This window comes from Amphiura filiformis, chromosome 3 (assembly GCF_039555335.1).
Source record: "Amphiura filiformis chromosome 3, Afil_fr2py, whole genome shotgun sequence".
NCBI lineage: Eukaryota > Metazoa > Echinodermata > Ophiuroidea > Amphilepidida > Amphiuridae > Amphiura > Amphiura filiformis.
Window position 1 is genome coordinate 76,080,384 of NC_092630.1, and position 20,473 is coordinate 76,100,856.

Genomic DNA, 20,473 nt, shown 5'->3' on the forward strand with positions numbered 1-20,473 from the left:
TGGCTCCCACATTGATTAAAATACTTTATAAAATGTTTGTTGAAAATATTATTGTTCAGTGAAAACTATCTTGCGAAAATTCCATGTTCTCTCTGACAGGCCTGCTACTGCTACCTCACCTCATCCAAATAACATGAAAATGTTGGAACTTTTAAACTCAAAAAACATAACTGTGCTAAAAAATATTTGTATTAAATTTATCCAAGTTCTGGAGGCAAAGTTAACTTAAATACCAGGTAACTTTCTTTTTCTTTCCTAATTTAAAGTGTGCTTCTTTTTATATTCTGCCGGGATATTCTGTACTATTGCATTATTGGAATAGTATATTCTTTATAATTAAATAGGCCTACTTTTAAATGTTTATTATAATTTGCGAAGTAGGCCTACCACTGTTACTATGACAAAGAGCTCTTTTTATTGTAGGCTATTGTATTTTTCTTCATGTACTTTGTTGGGATCTCTCATACCTCGGTAGCGGTTGTTTAGATTGACATAAAACTATCTAAACTACCTGCTATGAGTGCTATCTACCTTAAAACAGGGGGTACTGCCATCATGCGCTGAGGTTTTTATTTTATGAAGAAAGATCTCACCCCTCCGAAATACTTTCAATCAAGGCAATCACACCCCTACAAAAGTTTGGAATTGTCCAATTGTGTGAATGTTTCCGGTGGCCATAGCCGATGCGGTACTGGTGAATTTTGTGGCGAATTTTTGCCTAAATTTTGCATGTTCGGGGAATTTTCCCTGATATTGCGAGGAAGGCATCGTAAATAAGGAATATCTTGATTCGTCCTGGGTGTTGCTAAGGATTAATGCGCTTCGCATTTGGTAAGTAGAATATTATGAAAGTTCCGAATGCACCTTGCACAAGTATCTCATCTGTACATTGCTATGCAAGCCAAATACGTGAGTGCCCAAATGCCGGGCACATCATCAGCTATTGCAGAGCGGTGGCCTGTACAAAATGAAGCTGTGAGTGTGGGGTGGTTGAATGTTACTATGTTAGACATTCGGAAGATTTGAAGCAACTTTAATTTAAACAGAAGTCCCAGGTACAAATGTATACATTTTCTGAAATATTCAACTTGAGGATTTCGTGATTCATCCTCTTTTTATGACATTTTTAGTAGATGTCCACGAAAAAAGCTTATTTTTATTATTCCCAAAATTTCGGTTGATTCCGATTTTGCGTAACTTGCGAGTTTCAGTTATGTATATTGCACTGCTCCATAGGCCACTGTTGTAATTTCGTTCAAATTACACAATATTTTTGCCAAACAAAGAATTTTTTTTTTTTGGTACCGGTGTATTTATGTAGCCAGAGGTTTCCAGTGTGGTATAAAAATCTCAACTTTTTCTGTAAAAAGTGGGGGGGGGTGAGGCTGTGGATCACAAAATGCCCTTTTAAGTGTTAGTGTTAGAATCCGCTTGTTAAATTTTACTCGAGAAGAACTCTATAGCTTTGAATTTGCACACGATGTGTTCGATGCTAGAGTACGTTCCTATCGGGGTTTTTTTTGGTCTGTCGGTCACGTTGACATTTTTGGCAACGGATGTTATTTAGTTTTATTTATTCTGTTAATGTTGAAATCTAGATGAAAGGTATTTTAATGAGTCAACTGTATCTTTTCAGTAAAGACTGCCTATTTTTGTATTGATCGAGAAATCTAGTTGTAGGCCTATAGACCTACCGTACTAATACTATCCACAATGACACGATGTGGATAGAAAATAGAGTGTGAAACTATAACTATCGTACTTCAGTAACTCAATCGTTGCCAATTTTCAAGCATATTAAACAATTCTTTGTTTACCACAATTTATTTTGATGACTTATCTTCAAAGCAAAGTTTGCTAACAATTCATCGATGTGTCATTTCAGCAACTTTTTTGGCCACTTTGCCCGTCGTGATCATCCAAATTTCCATTTATTTATTCTGGTGTGTAATAAAAGGATTGCCAAAACTAAGTTGTGGGCCAGCCATGAGGCATTCAACTTTTTAAGAACTCAGAATTAATTTTTTTTTTGTTTCTCGCTTACATGTAGACTGAATTTTATGCATTCGCATGAAAATGATTGATTAATCACGATTTTAATGCCTTGCTAATAATGATAATCGGCAAGATTCTTTCACACTGCCCGTCCACTCTCCCTGATATTGCCAGTCAAAGAACTTAATTGTAGGTCACATCTGATCTGGGTCATGTGATGTACTGATGTTCAGTGTTCAGAATGTGATGAACATTAGCCAATGATGTATTTATGCTGTAAATGTAATGTGCAAATTTGCAGATTGCGAAAGGATCTTGTCGTATACTAGTTAGTGAATTATTGATACATTAAGAAGACTTTATGCATCTCTAGAAATCTGCAAATTATGTATTGGTACACAACTTGTGCAATACTATCACAGATATTGGAATGGTAGCACTGGACATCATTAATTATTCAGTGAGTGCCTAAAGCATTGACAAATGAGTTTTATAACAATTGTGTTAAAACCAAATTTGTGTAATGTGAATACCATAAAGTGTAGTCCTTGAGTGGTTCCTTCCAGGGAAAATGGTGGCCCTGCACTTTTCTCCTGCTGATTACAAATCCTGCATTTACATGGTATAGGCCTTGACAATGTAGGGTATTGCCCTGGGGAAACATGACCAGTCACAGTACTCTCAGCTTGCTTTTTTTTTTATAAATAATTATTAATGAATTGGAATCGCCCATTCTGTAAGGGTTATAATTAAATCTAGTAGCCTTAGGGAACAGCATGAAATCTGTACAACAGCACACACCAAACATACGGCCACATGTTTATGCATGCACATTCGAGAACAGAAGTGGTGCTTCAGATTTAAATTTAAAATCCTGACTTAAAACCAAATTAGTAGAAGTTCATTAAAACGGCAGGACAATGGCATCACAATTTGCACTTTGATGTGGTTGTATTGCTAAATTACTACAGGATTTTGGGTTTTCTGCCAGGGTCAGCAGGGTTTCAGTGTAATATTTCAATACAAAAATGTTTATTGAGGCTTTGCCAGTACATTTCATGAGTTATTATTTTTTTATTCATGTTAACCCTAACACCCATAAATACCATGATGAAAACCACTGTGTGTGAATCCCAGGGTCTGCGATGACGCAATCACCCTAAGTGCTATATCAATGCTCACAGAATGGCTGCCCAGGCCAGCGTAACCTGTGTGGCTAAGTAGCAGTCGGTGATCGTGTGCTTGGCATGCTGGGGGTGCATAGGTGCCAAGTGACTTTTTTGTTCATCTTCTCTCCTTTTTTGTTTCTTTTTAACTTCCAACAAAAAGCAGGGTTGGGTGTTACAGTTAACTTAAAATTGGAAGTCAAGTATGAAATGTCACTAAATCTTATTTTATTTCATCTTCTTGATTCTGTTTGATATACATGAACTGCATTACTGCAATGCTTGCATTATGATTATCAAGTCTAGGCAATTCTGGTAATGATGACATCAGTGCATAGTGGTTTTTCCATAGTGTTGAATCTGAAACTAAGTAACTGCTCAGGGCTTTGTATGCTAGTGAAAAGCTTCTTTTGCCCATGATTGTCCAAGACTAGTATAGGCCTATAGCCCCTTGCATCAGGTTACTGTAGGGATGCTTTACCTGGGTATGCAGAAATCAGTCAATCAAAACATACTAAACTAAAGTCACTACTGATCCTCAAACTATGCAAGTCAACATCATGGGGTCAACATGTGGACTCATTGTATTGAACTTTAAAAATGGTATTGAACTTGAAATTATTACATGTATATAAATTTGTATCTTGTACCAAAAGTTAAAATTCAAGGTTGCATTTAGTTTTGAAGAAAATAATTGTCCTTAAATCAAGCAAGCACAGATGACTCCAAGCACAAAGTTTGTATTGATTCTTGAATTCACAGCAATGCCTGACCTGTTTGACAATTCATTCAGGTTCATGACAGTTTGTCACCTAGCCAAGCTATGACATTAAGAAAACTGCGGGTGTCTGTTATTGTATGAAGAGTTAATGTGTCTGCGGTGCTAGCTCTTTTCCTTCCTAGGTTTACTTACAAAGCTCATAGATATAGTTTCCTATACCGCGCATCCCACATAGAGAATTCAACATCGGAAGTTGAGGAAGTAATTGGAAGTCAAGTAATCATAACTTCTGCAGGGGTTTTATAAATTCATGCATCTATGTTCAGTGCATCTATTCATGGAATGTAGAATTATATGATTGCACTCAATTATTTTAGTCATTGGCTCTAGGTCAATAAATGAATAATTACTGGTGAGGCAGTCAATTTGAACAGGTAATTAAATGTTTCATGTTGGTGATTCTTGTCGGAAATCTGTAGATGGTTACAACAAAGCTACCGTATTCATTCCAATAAGCGCCCAGGGTGCTTAACAAAGTCATTCTTGGTGGGTGCTTATTTTTTACATGGTTTGCCTAATTTTTTCCTAACAGGCATTTATTAGAAACAAATTTATGTACATTTTTATAAAAGGGTCCTGAGACGTTCTAGTAGCTTTTTTGATGCAGAAAATGTAATGCAAGTTTACAAAGGACTTCTAATCCCAGCTATTTCACTGTATCGACGTCTATCTGTCACTTCAACATTAATGGCACCCTTTAGCAAATTGAAAATACCCCAGGTGGGCGCTTATTGGGGCATGGGTGCTTATTGGAATGAATGTAGCTGAACAATGAAGTTGATAACCAGCACTATGTTTGATTGTAGTACCGGTAGTACATGGACTGGTACATGTATGTTTATTCTGAATAATTTAGTCCCAAAACAAAATATTCACTTTATACTGACATGATCACGGCCAATTATTTTAGGTTTGGGCTAAACTATGCATTGGTCACTGATGCCATAAAGAATGTCAATTCAAGATAAGTGCAATTGTTGGACACTGAAATCAATCAACAATTTAGTACTGATAAAAAGATTCATTGATCCAATGGTAGCACTGCAGGCTTCCTGCACCTTGGTCATGCTTCAGCCAAATAAAATCAATTTTATTCTTATTATAGTAACTAACTATAGCAAGTGCAAGCGAACTGCAGAACACAACATTGAGGTTGCAGTGTGGGTGTAAAAGATAGTTTAGCATGGCATGATAATAAAAGCAACAATGGAATCTGATCCTCAAAGTTAATTATCAAACCGCACATAGCCAGACAGTATATATTGTTGCCAAGGAATTGTCTCTTCTAAGTTGTTTGTTGTGTTGCTGGTAGCAGTTACTTAATAATATACTTGAATATCTTTGTTCACCCAATATTTTAATTTTGTGTGGGCTCACTTTTTGATTCCATTGAATCCCAATATGAAATGAATTGCCCCCATATTGAGGTCAAGTTTCCAGTACAATTCACATATTTGATCAATAGATTTCTCATTGCTTTTTTCTCTTTTCTTTCCTTCTGCAGACACCTCCAGGCGAGCCTACCTTCCCGACTTTCGCCAGTACTAAGAAAAGGTTAGGAAATTTATCTGAATTGTTGTGGACTCTAACATCATCTATTATGATCTATAAAATTGCAATTTGGGAGGAACACTTTTTGTTTGGCAGCAAAACAGCTTGCAAGAAATCATAATAAACCCTCAAAAGGAAGTGTACTAGAAGTTGTTGAGTTGCCTCAGAAGACACCTGGAAATCTGTGTATGCTAGAGTAGAGTCATTCATAAAATTTGACAAGATTGCAGTTCCTAGAGGGAGAGAGAGATCACTTTGTTTGGAAACTTAGCTTGAAATTTAACTGTAGGTAATATCAGGCCTTGCCATGATATATAACTTGCACATACCACTGTCCACCATTCTTCCCTTAGAAACTTTTGGATATTATTAGAATAATTTTGATTTCATTCACAGGATTTCAATATGGGATATTGGACGAGTGTGTGCGCAGTATTGTTTGCCTGCCAAGGTAAGTAAACTAAGGCACAAAGTTGTGCAAATATGGTTTTGTAAGAAGACTGTTGATCAAATTCAGATCATATAGGTGAGTGTGATAGGACTGAAGGTGGAGGTCGAAGAATATACAATTGTGTGATTTAGAGTCTTAAAATGGACATGGAGTGGCCCATACTATGGGTTAACTTCAAAGTAGCAGGATCAATCAATGTAAAAGATGGGTAAATGTGCATTTACTAGACAGACAAAATGTAATACAGTAACTGTAAAGGCAAATAAGTATATGACACTGGCACAATAACAACACATCCTGAGAAAAAGTAGAAGTTGGATTATTTTAGTGCAATGTATGTAATTTGTTATTACTTTGACTAGTTTATGGCTTGATAAAAGGGGCACCTACCCTCAATCCCAAATTGTGACCAAAGTATTTATTACTGCCTCAAGACAGGTTGTAATAGTTCAGGTGCAAGGTTGCAAGCTTCCGTTTCCATAAATTGATCAAATAATTTTTACTTTACATTGTTTCACTACATTGCACAAAATATTAGATTATAATCCTTTGATTGTTCTCAAGCTTCATGCATATTACACTGGCAGAGAGATAGAATCTTGGGTACCTGAGGGCAAACAAGGTGAAAGCATAAATACAGTCAAACAAACCAAAGTTACTGGGTTACCTAAAACCCAAAGATCACCAAGTAATGTATTCTTGTTTTGATTTTGCTCTTAATGTAATGGCATAGCAGCATACCAATGTGTTAGTCATGGTTTCTCTAGAGTTGTGACTTGTGACCTAAAGTGCTGGGCCACTGAGGGTTCACTCATCCCTTGTCAAGGAATATTTTAAGGCCTTTAACTATTGGATCCATCCACAGTCTGTGATCCATCTCTCTCTCGAGATATACAACATTATTAAAGCTGGTCACTTGTGATCAGGCTAGTGGATTCTTTTCAGCATCCAGTATGATAATTAAAGCAAAATATTTTCTTACATAACACATCAGGAAGTTAACTTTCAGATGTACTCAAAGTTGTGTTAAAATGAAAAGGATCTTTAGAACTGTGGCACTAAAACTATAAAAAAGTGAGTGAAACTCTTAGTTTAAAGAAGTATACTTCAGATGTTTTGGTAACCTTTTTGCAATCACACACATGTACATGTACTATGTACATCGATAAATGAACTACAACATTTTGATTGATTTTGATTTTGAACCGCTTTCATTGTTTGTAGTATCTTCATTATCAGCATTCTATTTCTAAACAAGACTTTTAACATTTAAAAATGTTAAAGACATTAGAACACACTACTCCTCCCAGCCAGGGATGGTACTACACAACATTAACCTACATGTATTACTAGCTACATGATTCAATAATTGGGTCAAGACACCCCTTAGCTGTTCAATTGGCATCCACAGACACCCAGCATCATAATGGTTAGGTCATAGTAGGGGCGCACCATTAGATATTATCGGGGGCTAGGGAGTTTTTTGAAAAAAAGTTTTGCCTCACTGATGAGTAAAAAAAATAAATTTTGCCTCACTGATGAGTAAAAAAAAAAAATTTTGCTTCAATGAAAAAAAAAAAATTTTTCCCCTACCCAGCTCTGTATAAAGGTATACATTAATATTGAAAAATACAACCGCTACTGGCGGCAGTAAAAAAATTTTGCCTCCAAAGCCAGCGAAAAAAAAAAAATTTACATTGCTTGCCAAGTGCCAAAAAAAAAAAATTTCTGCCTGACCCAAACTCCCTAGCCCCCGATAATATCTAATGAGTGCGTCCCTAGGGTAAAACTGTTCTGCTATTCAAACCTAGTCTACATGAAGATTATCCGGGTCTTGAGGTATTTTTGTTGATGTACTAGAGGTCATCAAGGTTTCAAATTTGGCAAGAATCAGAGAATCAATTTTTGTGATGGTTCTCCTCAAATGGGTTTGCAAGAAACAAACATTTTCTCTAAAAATCATGCATTTCTGCAAACAGAAGTTTAATGAAATGATTCCCTCTTCTTTCACCAGATGAGGTTTGCAAAAATTCATAATTGGTTTTAAACAAAGTGACAAAATTGAGTCCCTGATCATGCCTGTATGATTATGGCAAATAAAAAAAAAGTTACTAGTTCAAATTATTGACTCTTCATAAAACAAATCTTAAGGTTGTGTTGATGTTCGTGCCTATAACATAATCTGCAGATCATGTAGATAGTTATTAGTAGGTCAAGAGCCTGGGGTAATTCTAGGAGTAGTTCAAGATAATTCAGCAGCATGGAAGGGCTGAGAGTAGTGTTATGACAAATTCATTATAAATATTCATGTAGGTCAGTGCCAGAGTTGCTTTGGAATCTGCTTATTTATTGAACAGAATAATTTAATATAAACTGGTATCAATGCTTCAAACTGATCTTCCAAGTTCTGTCTGTGAGATGTAGCGTCTACAGTAGATGCCTTGCTCATATTGGCATATTTTATAAAACATAATTTCACATTGCGTTATTTTCATACCCTACCAAATAGGGGGCCTACAATGTAGGTGTTTTTGTTTAATATATTCACCAGGAGTTTATTTCTGTGTGTAGATGACTCACCAGTTTGGTTGAACATGTTCCCATTTAAGCTTGATAAACATACTAGGTTAGTCCAGGTGGTTAGTCACTGACAGGGTTACCACAGAATTGGGAAAGCCTGTTTCGCCTGTGGGGAATGTCTACTTTGCCAATTAGAGATGTGTATGTATACATGTTCTAATGACTTAGCTGCCAAAAATAATTTATGACTGGTTCCAAAACATCAACAGAATGTCTCAAAACAAATTGGCATCTTTACAAATCAGGATATAAGGAACAAATCTTCCAAATGAAAAAAGGGGTGTGGCCAACAGTCCAACTGTATGTTTCATCAAAGATACTCAATACCAATGAATACATTGAGTTTCTTTGGTTTCATATTGTGTCATTTATGAAACATGTTCATCTGTCAGCTCTTACACCTCTTCCAGTTCCAATATGTTGATTTAACTAGCACACCAACTTGCAGTCATATTATGAGCTATAGGCTTGTTGAATGATGGTAAATGAACTTTACCATTGAAACTAGACCATTTTAGCTCATAAAACTGAGAGTATCAAAAGTAAAATCAAAATTGGCTTACTAAATTCATTTTCTTGAAAACATTACCAAAAGGTTGCCAGAAAAAGTCTATAAATCGGGTTAAGGGTATAAAATCAAAACCTCTTACTAAATTCATTTTACTATATTCATTTGTTCTTTCCAAACTTCTAAAATCAATTTTAATCATATTTTGAGGCATTTGATCTGTGCTAGTGATAACGATCTACAGATTTTAATTAGGAACTCAGTACTGCTAAAGCATCTGAGATGTTGGTATTTGAAACTCAATCCTATTCTGTACATAGGTGTGCTGAATTTGGTATCTACATCTAGGTACTGAAGTAATATTTTCGTATTTGCAGCTAAAATTTGATCTATTTTAGCATTAAGAATGTTGATATTAAAACCGTCCTAAGGTGTTTACAAATAGAATACAAATAGACCTATTTGGCCTTAGGTACTATGTTTATGAAGGTCTCACATTTATGTGGATTTTAGACATTAAAGTCCGGTTTAGTTTGTTATGGATTCTATCACACGCCATATGGAATGCAGGTGGTAGCGTTAGATACCGGTAATACACACTTACCCTGATTGGTAATAAACAACAAAAATAGCCTGCGAGAATATGTCTAGGACAAGACCCAATTAGTTTCGAAAATGTAAATGCTTGTCTGTGGTGTTAGTTATCAGATAAAGACAATTAGTCATGAGTTTGGTGTGAATTTTGGGTGCCAGTTGTGCATTTATGGAGCTGAATTTATGGAACATTTAAGACAAAGGAGTAGGAAGAAGATACTTTCAAAGTTGTGTGTGTTTGTTTTATTATGGACAATGCTAAAGTATAATGTAGGCCTATTTTGTTGATCGTATCAAGAAAGCAAGTATCCAAGGTAATAAATCATTTGCTGTCTGCAATTAGCAAAAAGTTAGTAGTTAACATTTGCTCCAATCTACAGACATCATTCATAGCACACAAACAAATTCCTTGTAAACTTGATCCATAACACACAAGTCTGGTTGTTCAAGTTCAAGATAGTAACACCTCAATTTGTCACATTCCTGACAGATATGACAAATAAGAATGTGGCCAGTGTGTGCTAACATATTGTCCTCTAGAGATAATCAAGTGAGGCATTTTACACTTCGCATCTTCTAGTGCATTTAACTCGTCTGATTGCCCACCCATAGTACAGAAATCCTGTTAGTCATCGGGGTCATAGGTCAGGCCAAATGCTATCTCCCAAGATAATCTCATTTGGTTCTTCAGCTTGAACTAAAGAATTCCTCTTATTTCAAAAAGTTTTAATGTGTAAATGTCTTGCCCTTGTCACAGATTGCATGATTGGGATTGGAAATTTGATCATGTCACTCTATCTGTAATTTGAGGATGTTGCTGTAACATTCTGCTATGCATGGGTTTACTCAGGCAGCTAATTCTGGTTTACTAGTGGAGCATAAAAATGAATAACAAATTTTAATGTACCCAGGTACATGTACCCTGTGTGGACATTTTATGAACAAAATTAGTGAAATTTTCTTGAAAGGCAAGATTAGACAGCACAAAACTGTCATTGAGGTAAACCGTATGTTAACATTAGTTCTAATTGCATTTGTTTGAGAACTTTTCATATTATAACTTGGATTTTGTTTGGATTTTAGTCCTTTTTCAAAGACACCCTTGGACACTGAGTGCAGGAGGTGTGCTGCTGGAGTGCTACATTATGGTCCGACATTATGCAACAGTGCATCTGAAGCCCTAAAGGTGCAACACCAGTTTGGATCATCTATTTGAGGAAATTGATTGTATTTTTGTTGTTTACATATTGAGTTACTATATCTACAGCAGTGAGTTTATTTATCCTACTTGTTACTATTCTCTTGTGGCATGTGTTTTAGCATGCTGTCATACATGTGCACCCACCCTTGTTGCCAGTCAAGCAAGTCAAGTCAAAACTGACTGTAGCCAAATCTACCATCACATACGTTGAAATGTGAACCGTTGTACTTCACAAGATTTATCTCTTGTTCATACTTGTAAGATAAACTTGACCCAGAGCTGGGTAACCCAAGAATGCTCTGAGCGGCCCATGGAATGCAATGCTGGACAGACAACTCCCTGGTTGTAGTTAATACCTACGTCATGGAGAATCAAGCAGGGATGAGGTTGGCAAGGTCATGACTATCTGTCGGCTAGAAGGGGATCATCTGGTCTTCCCTTGCCATTTTCTACAACATTCTGGAGGCAGGGCTGGCCTAAATATAGTGTCAGTGCTCATGCTAGACTGGACCTAATGCCCAAGCTACCTTGTACAATGTATATATGTACATGTAGCAAAATATAGAATGGCCCATTGAATAGATATAATCCCTTTGAATTCAATCAATCTGAGCCAGTTCCTTAAAACACAGTGGTTCAGTGGTGGGTAAGTTTTAGAAGTAAGAAATATATCAAACCTGTTGCACTTAAAAATTATTCCCATTTGTTTAATACATGGAAGCCTTTATTAAAGGCTACTCCAGATGAATTCAATAATCTGTAGACACTCCCCTTCACCATTCATTTCTATGATCTATGGATTATTTTATAATATGTTCAGCGCCAAGCCCAAACACAAAAGCCCAAAAGTTTAGATACCGTATATATATTGTTTTAGGGAGAGTGAACCACCAACTTCAATTACTGAAACTTATTTGTGAATGGAAACATATATGGTCTATTTATAATGACAAAACACAACAAAGTGAATCCAATAGTATTCATCCAGTAGTCATATGATAACTTATGAACCCTATGTCAGTGTTAATTTAGTTGTATGGGGCCTACTGTGTAGTGTCAGGTCATCTTGGAGATACAGGTCTGTAAGTTTCCCACTTTGCCTAGTTTCTAATTCACTGAATTTGTTGCGAGGCGTATGTAAATAAATTTTATAAAGATTATATTTGAGATTATTGTTTATAAAAAGTTTCTGCAAAATATGAAATACGAATGCTATGTGAATATACAATGTAGGCCTCTACACAACAATATGTTAGCTGATAAACTAAGAAATTTCTGCCCAGATCTTGCTTAAAGCCATATTGTAACATTTGCTCAGGAGGATGCCCCAGTATTTTCCAAAATTCTGTTTTTTAAATGATTGTAATGTACTTCATTAAACTAACATACGCTGACAGTAGTTTTGTCAAAATCTGAGATTATTACAATGGAAACATTATTGGAAAGCATACACGATATTCATAACACAGAGTCACAGTACATACATGTTGTGCGGGACACATCAAAGGATCGTGCCGTAGCACAACAGACGGAGTGACAGGCATTGGCGCTGGTAGTAAATTCCCATTTTCTTTGATTTACCTCAGTTGTTCGGCTCAAAATTAAAAGGAGGCATATCTGACAGCTAACATTTTATGGAAAAGAAATACATGTACTAATACATCTTTTATGGAAATGTTACAATATGGCTTTAAGTTAGTTATAAGATTCTCCTATCAGGAGGGGTACAAATTAACATTTTGGAGGGCTACACAAGGAATTTTGGAGCATTTTTCCTTGTATGTGGTGCATCTCTTGTAAGTTGTTAGGAACATGTAAAAATAAGTAAATGTTTTAGATCCAACCAGGATCTACATGTATCATAAGTAACTGTGGAAGGTGAAAACTAAAGTGAAAACTAAATGAAATCTCACCATACCATTCAATGGCTACCTTCTTCCCTTGCAAAATGTTAAGGGTGGTGTCACTGTGTCAGTCCTTCAAGCCATTCAAGCCTGTATTTATGCATAGCAAATGGAGGTAGTGTTTACTCACCAGGACCAGTAAGAAATTGAATAAATAATATTTTATTGGTGGTTTATTCAATGTACATTATGTGACTCAAAAGTTGTGGCTCTTGTGGCTACAGGGAATCCCTTTGCATTAATAAGACTCAACCATTTACCAAAAATAGGGGTGGTCACTAGAACATAATTTGTTTTTGATGCCATTGGAAACTAGGGGCCTACAATATAAATTATTGATTTGACAACATGAAATTTTAATTCTGATCAAATCTTATTAGAATTCTTCTCTCTTATTTGTATGTCCCCTGAAGGAATGTTCATGGAGACACAATGTGTTCTTTGAATTGTAGCTTAAAAAGCTAAAACTGAAAACATGCACATTTATTAAAAATGTCATGACAGGCTACAGTCCATGATGTATCAGTGACTTATCTTTTTGGAGGTGTAAATTCTGTATGAAGTCAAATAAAGTGATTACAATTAAACAAATTAGTTCAACTCACAAGTAAATAGTCAAATGTGATAAGGTGCATATTTCCACACATTTTAAAGATAAGGTGATCCAGCCTCATCCTGACGGCCCCTGGCTACGTAATGTTTGCGTTAAAATATGTATTAAATATTAAAATATTTCTAACAGATTGCTTCAGCTGGCAAAAATATTGTAAAATTTTATCATTTGTGTTGATCAATTTTGTGACTAATTTTGTATTTTTCTCATTTATGCAAATTAGCTCATTAATTATGCAAATATGTAAATTAGGGGGCGGCTTCACTATATAATACATTAGAACATATTAGAAACACTTTGATCAAGTTTCACTCAGGGCAACAGTAATAAGTATGCAAAATAAAATTACCATGAACATTAAGGGATCCAAAATGAGCGTTTATTATGCGTTTAGACAGTATTTTTTGTGGGACATGAAAGCAACTCAGACCTATCGAATTGCATTCTGAATACGAAGAATGTCTTTCTGATATCAAATAATTTTCATTTTTAAAAATCACAATATAATACAAATTATATGACAAATTATAAAAATTTGATATTTTTCAAATTTTTGATATATAACAGTCCTCGAAGTAAATTATATAAATCTAATGATATATTCTTAAAGTGTATGTGGCTGGGAGGAAAAGCAGACGGTCAATTGAAAATTTTGACATTTCATATTGAAGATATGGATTTTTTTCCCAAAAAGACCTAATTTTTTTTGGTGTTTAAATCATCAGATTTATAAAGTTTACTTCAAGTACTGTTAAATATCAAAAATATCAATTTTAATGATTTGCCATAAAATGTGTATTAAATTGCAATTTCAAAAAATCAAAATTATTTGATATCAGAATGACATTCTTCGTATTCAGAATGCAATTCGATATGTCTGATGTGCTCTAATGTCCCAAAATAAATACTGTCCAAGCGTTCATACCCCAGCCCTTAAATGCATTGATTTTTAGCAAAATATTGGTAAAAATTACATATGAGCCTTCACAGTCCTTTTAGCTCATGATTTTTATAACAATATTGATTATTGATAAAAACAATAAGATACAAAGAAAATATAATTTGATGTATTATGGAAACCGTATGTCTGATTTGCTTTAAACAAAAGGCATATTGATCAGTGTGCTTTACCCTACTCAATTAATCTGCTCAAAGCATTTCCTAATTTCTAGAAAATGCCTCCAATACCACCTTAAAGTCAGGCTGCGGATGACATGATCGAGCCGGCAACTCGTGAAACCGCCCGGCCGTATGGCATTTTCCATATACTCGGTTTGTTTTGTGGGGTTCATTATCGAACCCCAACGGTTTTAACTTGTATTTATATTATTTATCAACATAGGCCTATTTGTTTGTGATATTTCAAGCGTTTTAAAATTTCAAAATAATCCCATTCAGTTACACGGTTGACGATGAAAATTTACTGAATTTAGGGACTGCACGTCATACACCACCTGCTTTTAAAGTGGAGTATGAATATGCATTGAATTTACCTTTAGGATAGGAATCTCCATTCATTAGAAAATGTTGGGCCAATTTTGTGAAAATACTGAATTTTAAATTGTGTCCACCTTTCTTTGATAATTTCAAACCAGCCTTTGTTTATCAACCAGTGTTGATTATTTTTTTTACGACAATAGTTTTTCTGGCCAAAAAAATATTTAAACAATATGTTTTTGTTTTTTTCATAATTTTCACGTTCGTTTATTAGCAAATTTTGTAAGTGTTTACAAATGAAAATGGCTCCCAAATGTAAATATCAACAGTCTTAGTTTTGAGTAGGTTTGCGACCGAAAAAAATGGCAAGAATTAGTTGGAGTTACTTTTAAATATTTGAAAAGGAAAATTAGTAAAAGAGCCAAAGAGATTTTAACTTAAATTTTATTTTACAAAAGTTAAAATAGCTAACCTATTTTCCACATAAAACTGTATAATATCATCAAAAGTTGTTCTTAAATATGAGACAAGTTGATTTTGAGCTGGCTTTGAACTTGGTAGATACCAGCATGCAGTAAGCTTATACCTTAAGGGGCTGACCCAGGGGTCACCAGGTTGCAGTCATGCAGGGTTGTATGCATGCATGGTTACCTGACCATCCAATGAAGCAGATTTAATACTATGGCAGTGGATTAGCTACCTGACTGTATGCAAAGAGGTTTAATTTGGTTGAGTCAGAGGTAGGGATTCAAATGTTTTAATTTATAGATTCATTTATCATATTTCTATGAATTTAATTTAATTTTTAAAAATATAAGAGAAAAAATAACTACCGTATTGTTTGTAATAAACGCCCCGAAAAGGGGGGCGTTTATTGGAAGTGAATTGTCAGTTAAAAAAGCTTAAAAATCGTGTTCAATTTCCCGATGGTGCTCCTATTAAAAGGAGGGATTTACGACTATACATGATGGCGGCGCCGCCCACGGAAAATGATATTTTCGTGGGAAATGCAACAAAATTACACCTGTAAGTGCATGGAATTAGTGAAATTCTACCATAATTAGGCAATGAAATGGATGGGAGTTGAGTCATAATAGGTTTTGTCCATCAATTTAGCGATCGTGACTGACATGACTGATGGAAGTTTTAAGCTTACCTACACGACAATGCACGATATGTCATGGAAATGGTCGCATTTTTGTCAATTTTTCACAGAAAAATTGGAGGGGGGCGTTTATTAGAGGGGGAGCGTTTATTACAAACAATACGGTATGATGATGATGACAATGATGATGACAATGCGCCCGGCCATTGCTCTTGGAGAAATTGGCCCAGAAGAATTTGAGATTTTAAAGGGGCATTTTGTGATCCATAGCCTCATTCCCATTTTCATGACACTGCACGGCACGGTAAAGCAACAGACCCGCAGTAGAAATACACAGAAAGTGAGAGTGTATTGAAATTCACATGATTGCTGGAACTGGGGGAGGGGGACAGAATACTCATGGGAGCACAAATAGATTTCTTTCAAGTTCAGAATATAGAATATCTTTGTCAGTACTTATTAAAAACATGGATAAAATATAGACTTTAAATGAAATTTACAAATTGAATACCTGAGTGGAAGAAGGGCCCAACTCCAATTTTTTACAAAAATGAGTTAGACCCAGCATTTTGTTGCCAGCAGATTGTTCTTCCTTGTGTGTGAAAGATGAGCCAAAATCCACTCTCTAAATAGTCTTTCACGTACACTTAATCATGGTTTTCAGGAAGAAAGGCCCAACTCCATGGAGTTGGGCCCTTCTTCCACAAATATTGGGTTAAAGAGGAATTTTGTTCATCCATGAAATCTGCTTTTCACTATAATAATCTTTCTTGCTAACATATTACATGCTTCTACTTGTGCAATTAATGGATAATTACCAAATGTCTGTAGCTATTTATACATGTAATACATCTGCTTACGGAACTGGCACTTGCAGTATATTAGTGGAAGAAGGACCCAACTCCAGCTCGTATTAAGACCTGTACCGTTGCCATGGAAACATCATCCATAATTTCGAATGTATGTAATATTGTATATTCATGTATTAAATGTCCTCTGAAGATGAACACATTCTGCCTATAAAACTTTTCCAAATATTAAGTTTTTTCTTAATATCTCAAAAACAGTTTTGATGGAGTTGGGGCCCTTCTTCCACTCAGGTATTCAATTATAAGTACATGTAATGACAATTGAACCAACATTTAAATTAATTACAATTAATCTACCTAAAAAGTTAAAAAGTCATTTTCTACTACAGGAAGACCCGTTTTATTTGGGACTCCATGGCTAAAACCCTTAGTTCCACTATTTGCTACTATTTTTTTCTTGTTACAAATGATTGAACGATTTATACACTTTCGTCAATTGCCAGTCGTAAATTGGCAGGAAATAACCGCATTCATTATGTCCATAAAGCCTTGAGTGAAGCTCAAGTCAAGAAACAAACCGAGACAAATGACCATTGGACTGAATAGAATCATAACAAACCAATGGATGTGGTTGGCGTTCACAGGTCAGAGACTTTCAACTGTTGGTTTCATCAATCCCAACTATCTAACAACTACCAGTAATTATGGTGCCTTATTGTTGCTGCTTTGTTGCTAGGTAATTGCCTCTCAAACTAAGGTCAAATAGTGGAAGTAGGTGTATTTGTATTCATTTGTGCACCGTTTTGTTGGCATTGTTAAACTATCAACATAGATTTTAATTAAATTAGAAAATACCTGGGTCAGTGTATCATTTTCAACATTTCAACATATTATAGGCCTACATTGTTGAGGTCCTGGGTGGAAGCTGTGATTTTTATTTATTTATGTATTTATTTATTTTTTTGTAAATATATCCTCAGCCGATTTTAATAGTCAAGATTATGGACCTTTCACTGACTTTCTTGTTGCCTTGGTTGCTGCACCCCTGACCACTATTTTTCTGTGTTCCTTTGATTTCATCTGGTTAGCCTATTTTCTGTTTCATTGAAAGACAGGATGCCTACCAGACCAGGAAAAGAGTAATGACAATTGGGGTATCTGTGGCCAGACAACACTGCAGATATGGCCTACATCAATGCCTATTGATGAGCTAACAAATTGATCTGATCATCTGATACTATGAAACTGAAAGAGAGAAATTTTGCCCAGAATCATGCTGTAAAGAGAAAAAATAAAGAATTAGCAATGGCATAAAACTTTTCAAATTGAATTGGAAGGGAAAATGCTTTTACCTGAGCTAAATTAGTATTGAGGTGATTGAATTGTAGAATTGCTATTGAAAAAAAATGCTAAAAAAGCAAAACCCAAAGAGTCGCTATTATATTTCAATAAAGTTGGGATATGTATTATGACACCTAAGAATGCACAGTAAAATCACAAAAGTCATGGAAAAATTAAAATTTTTAGCAAAGCATTGCAAAATAATACACAAGTCAATATGCCTATGTGTACTTTGCTATAAACCTTAGTCATGACAATGAACAGAAAAGTTTCAAAAATGTATGCATTGCACCAATGTTGAAGTTGTTGAAGGCTTAAAATTGGTTTGAGGAAGGGGTTTCAGATCAAGCTTGGGGAGGTCATTCATAGGTTATTCAACATTTAGTAGGCAGCTGAGATAAGAACATTCAATCCAATTGCAAGACTTTGTATGTACGATTGTGGAGGAGTAAGTTATGGTTGAATCCTGAAGCAATGTTTTCTTAACACACCTTTTGGTTGCCATGAGAGATTTACCCAAATAAATATTGACCATGATTTTAAGTCATACTTAAAGAATGCAAAAATAGCAAACAAAGTCCAGTATGGTAGTCACAAAATACTGTGCACTTATTGAAATGAAAGGCAGTGTATGCTAAATATGATGCGATCAAGCAAATTGAGTCTGATGTCTATCAGAATCCAAATTCAGTTTATAATTTCATTACATAAGCCATTCTCAGAGCTTTATTTTTGCTAAAAAACTATCATAAATAAATTAGACTTACGGTTCCAGATATATATTATGGCAATTTTAGAGTTGCCAGGACAATAAAGTACAAAGGAAAATTGAATTTACTATTGGTTATATCTCAAAATCAATATTCCCGACATCCGACTCATTTTGCTTGATCACATCACAAAAATTGGACCTAAACCAAGAAGATAAGATCTAGTGTACCACCGTATGTTTTACTAATTTAATTTCAGTTTTAAATTGACAGCAATAGTTTAGTACAATTTAAAGGGGTGCCGCATGGTAACAGTTTTTGTTATCCATTGTATTGAATACATTAAATGATGTTAAACTCCCACACCAATGAATCTCAATCTTATCAGTTGCATCTTTATCAAAGGAAAGTGCAGATTTACATGAAGATTGTCTCCAACAAATGAATACATTCAACCTATTATCAACAAATTTCTGTACGAACTTAAAAATCTAACTGCAGTCTGCAAAAGTGTTGAAATGCTTCCCTTCTCCCCAGATCAATGTTGAATCCCAAATCCTCCTTTCGCATCACCAAAAGAGATCCCAAAGTTGAAAGGAAGGAGGGGGAGGGGTCTGCGTAGAGAAGACTTTTAACAGGCTTGGCTTACCAATATAAGCACCCTGAAAAGGTTGACCCAATTTTTGAAAAAGTGAAGAGCAAAAAAAAAAAAGGATTATAAGCGCTAGTGCCCTAAAAGCAACACATTTTGATGTATAGTTAAGGCCCGGCAAAAAACGAGATCTCGCTTTTCACACCGCGATTCTCGCTATTAACCAATTATCTCGCTTTTTAAGAAAGTTCCCAAGCAGTATACTTACAATAAAAATGTTGCTTTATGCCATAAAAGTTCACCGAATTCCACGAAATGAACTTCTCCATCGGAAAAGTGTGCAGAATTCAACAGCATTGCAACCACATTGCAAGTGCAAAAGCCATGGCTTTACTTGATAAAAAATGACATTTCATTGTAAATGAGTTCAAGTTTAGGCCAAATATCATTATATTTATTGAATTACTGGCATATTTTGACTATAAAACATAATTCAAGGTCAAATTTTGGTCACTTTTTCTTCAACTCACGCCGGCATCGGCAGTCTGTTTACATACAATCAAAACTGACCTAATCTGAACAATAGAGGGCAGGCAACATTTATTTATTTATTTATTTATTTATTTTGATTTTCGTATTTTCGGGCGTTTTTAAAGCTTCTTATGCCATTTTTCGGGGGAAAATCTCGCTTTTCTCGCTTTTTAAAATTTTGGATCTCGTTTTTTACTTCAAAAAATTGCGTTTTTTGCCGGGGCCTATGTATAGTACAATTTTTTCCAAATTTTTTATACTTATCAAAATTTTTCTGCCCTTTTTCTTTACTAATTCTTTTTGCCGCCCCTTCTCTTCCGCTGCCCCTTCGATTTGGCCGCCCCCTGCTTTTACCCCGGGGGCTGGTGCCCCCAAAGCCCCCCAAAAAATATGCGCATGCCTCTGATGACTTAGGTCATTGAAAGTTTGTCTTAATTTTGGTTATAGGCTGTTACAATTAACTTGAAATGTGTTTTAGGAATGACAACACAACCCATGAAAATAAAGCATGGAGAAAATAGCAACAAATTAGAGGTGTTATTAAAATCATATTCGGCAGTATATTATGTGTGGTACCGTACAATACAATGCAGTGTTTATGGAC

The 20,473-nt window shown here is 35.2% G+C and overlaps 1 protein-coding gene across 1 annotated transcript in view; it reads left to right on the top strand.

The window, feature by feature from the left end:
• Positions 1–647: 647 nt before the first annotated feature.
• LOC140149314 (laminin subunit beta-1-like) overlaps positions 648–20,473 on the top strand; it is a 92,657-nt gene continuing 72,831 nt past the window's right edge. The window contains 3 exon segments of the mRNA XM_072171580.1: positions 648–831; positions 5,447–5,496; positions 5,890–5,944. Of these exon segments, the coding sequence (XP_072027681.1) occupies positions 5,899–5,944 (46 nt within the window). The 5' untranslated portion in view covers positions 648–831; positions 5,447–5,496; positions 5,890–5,898.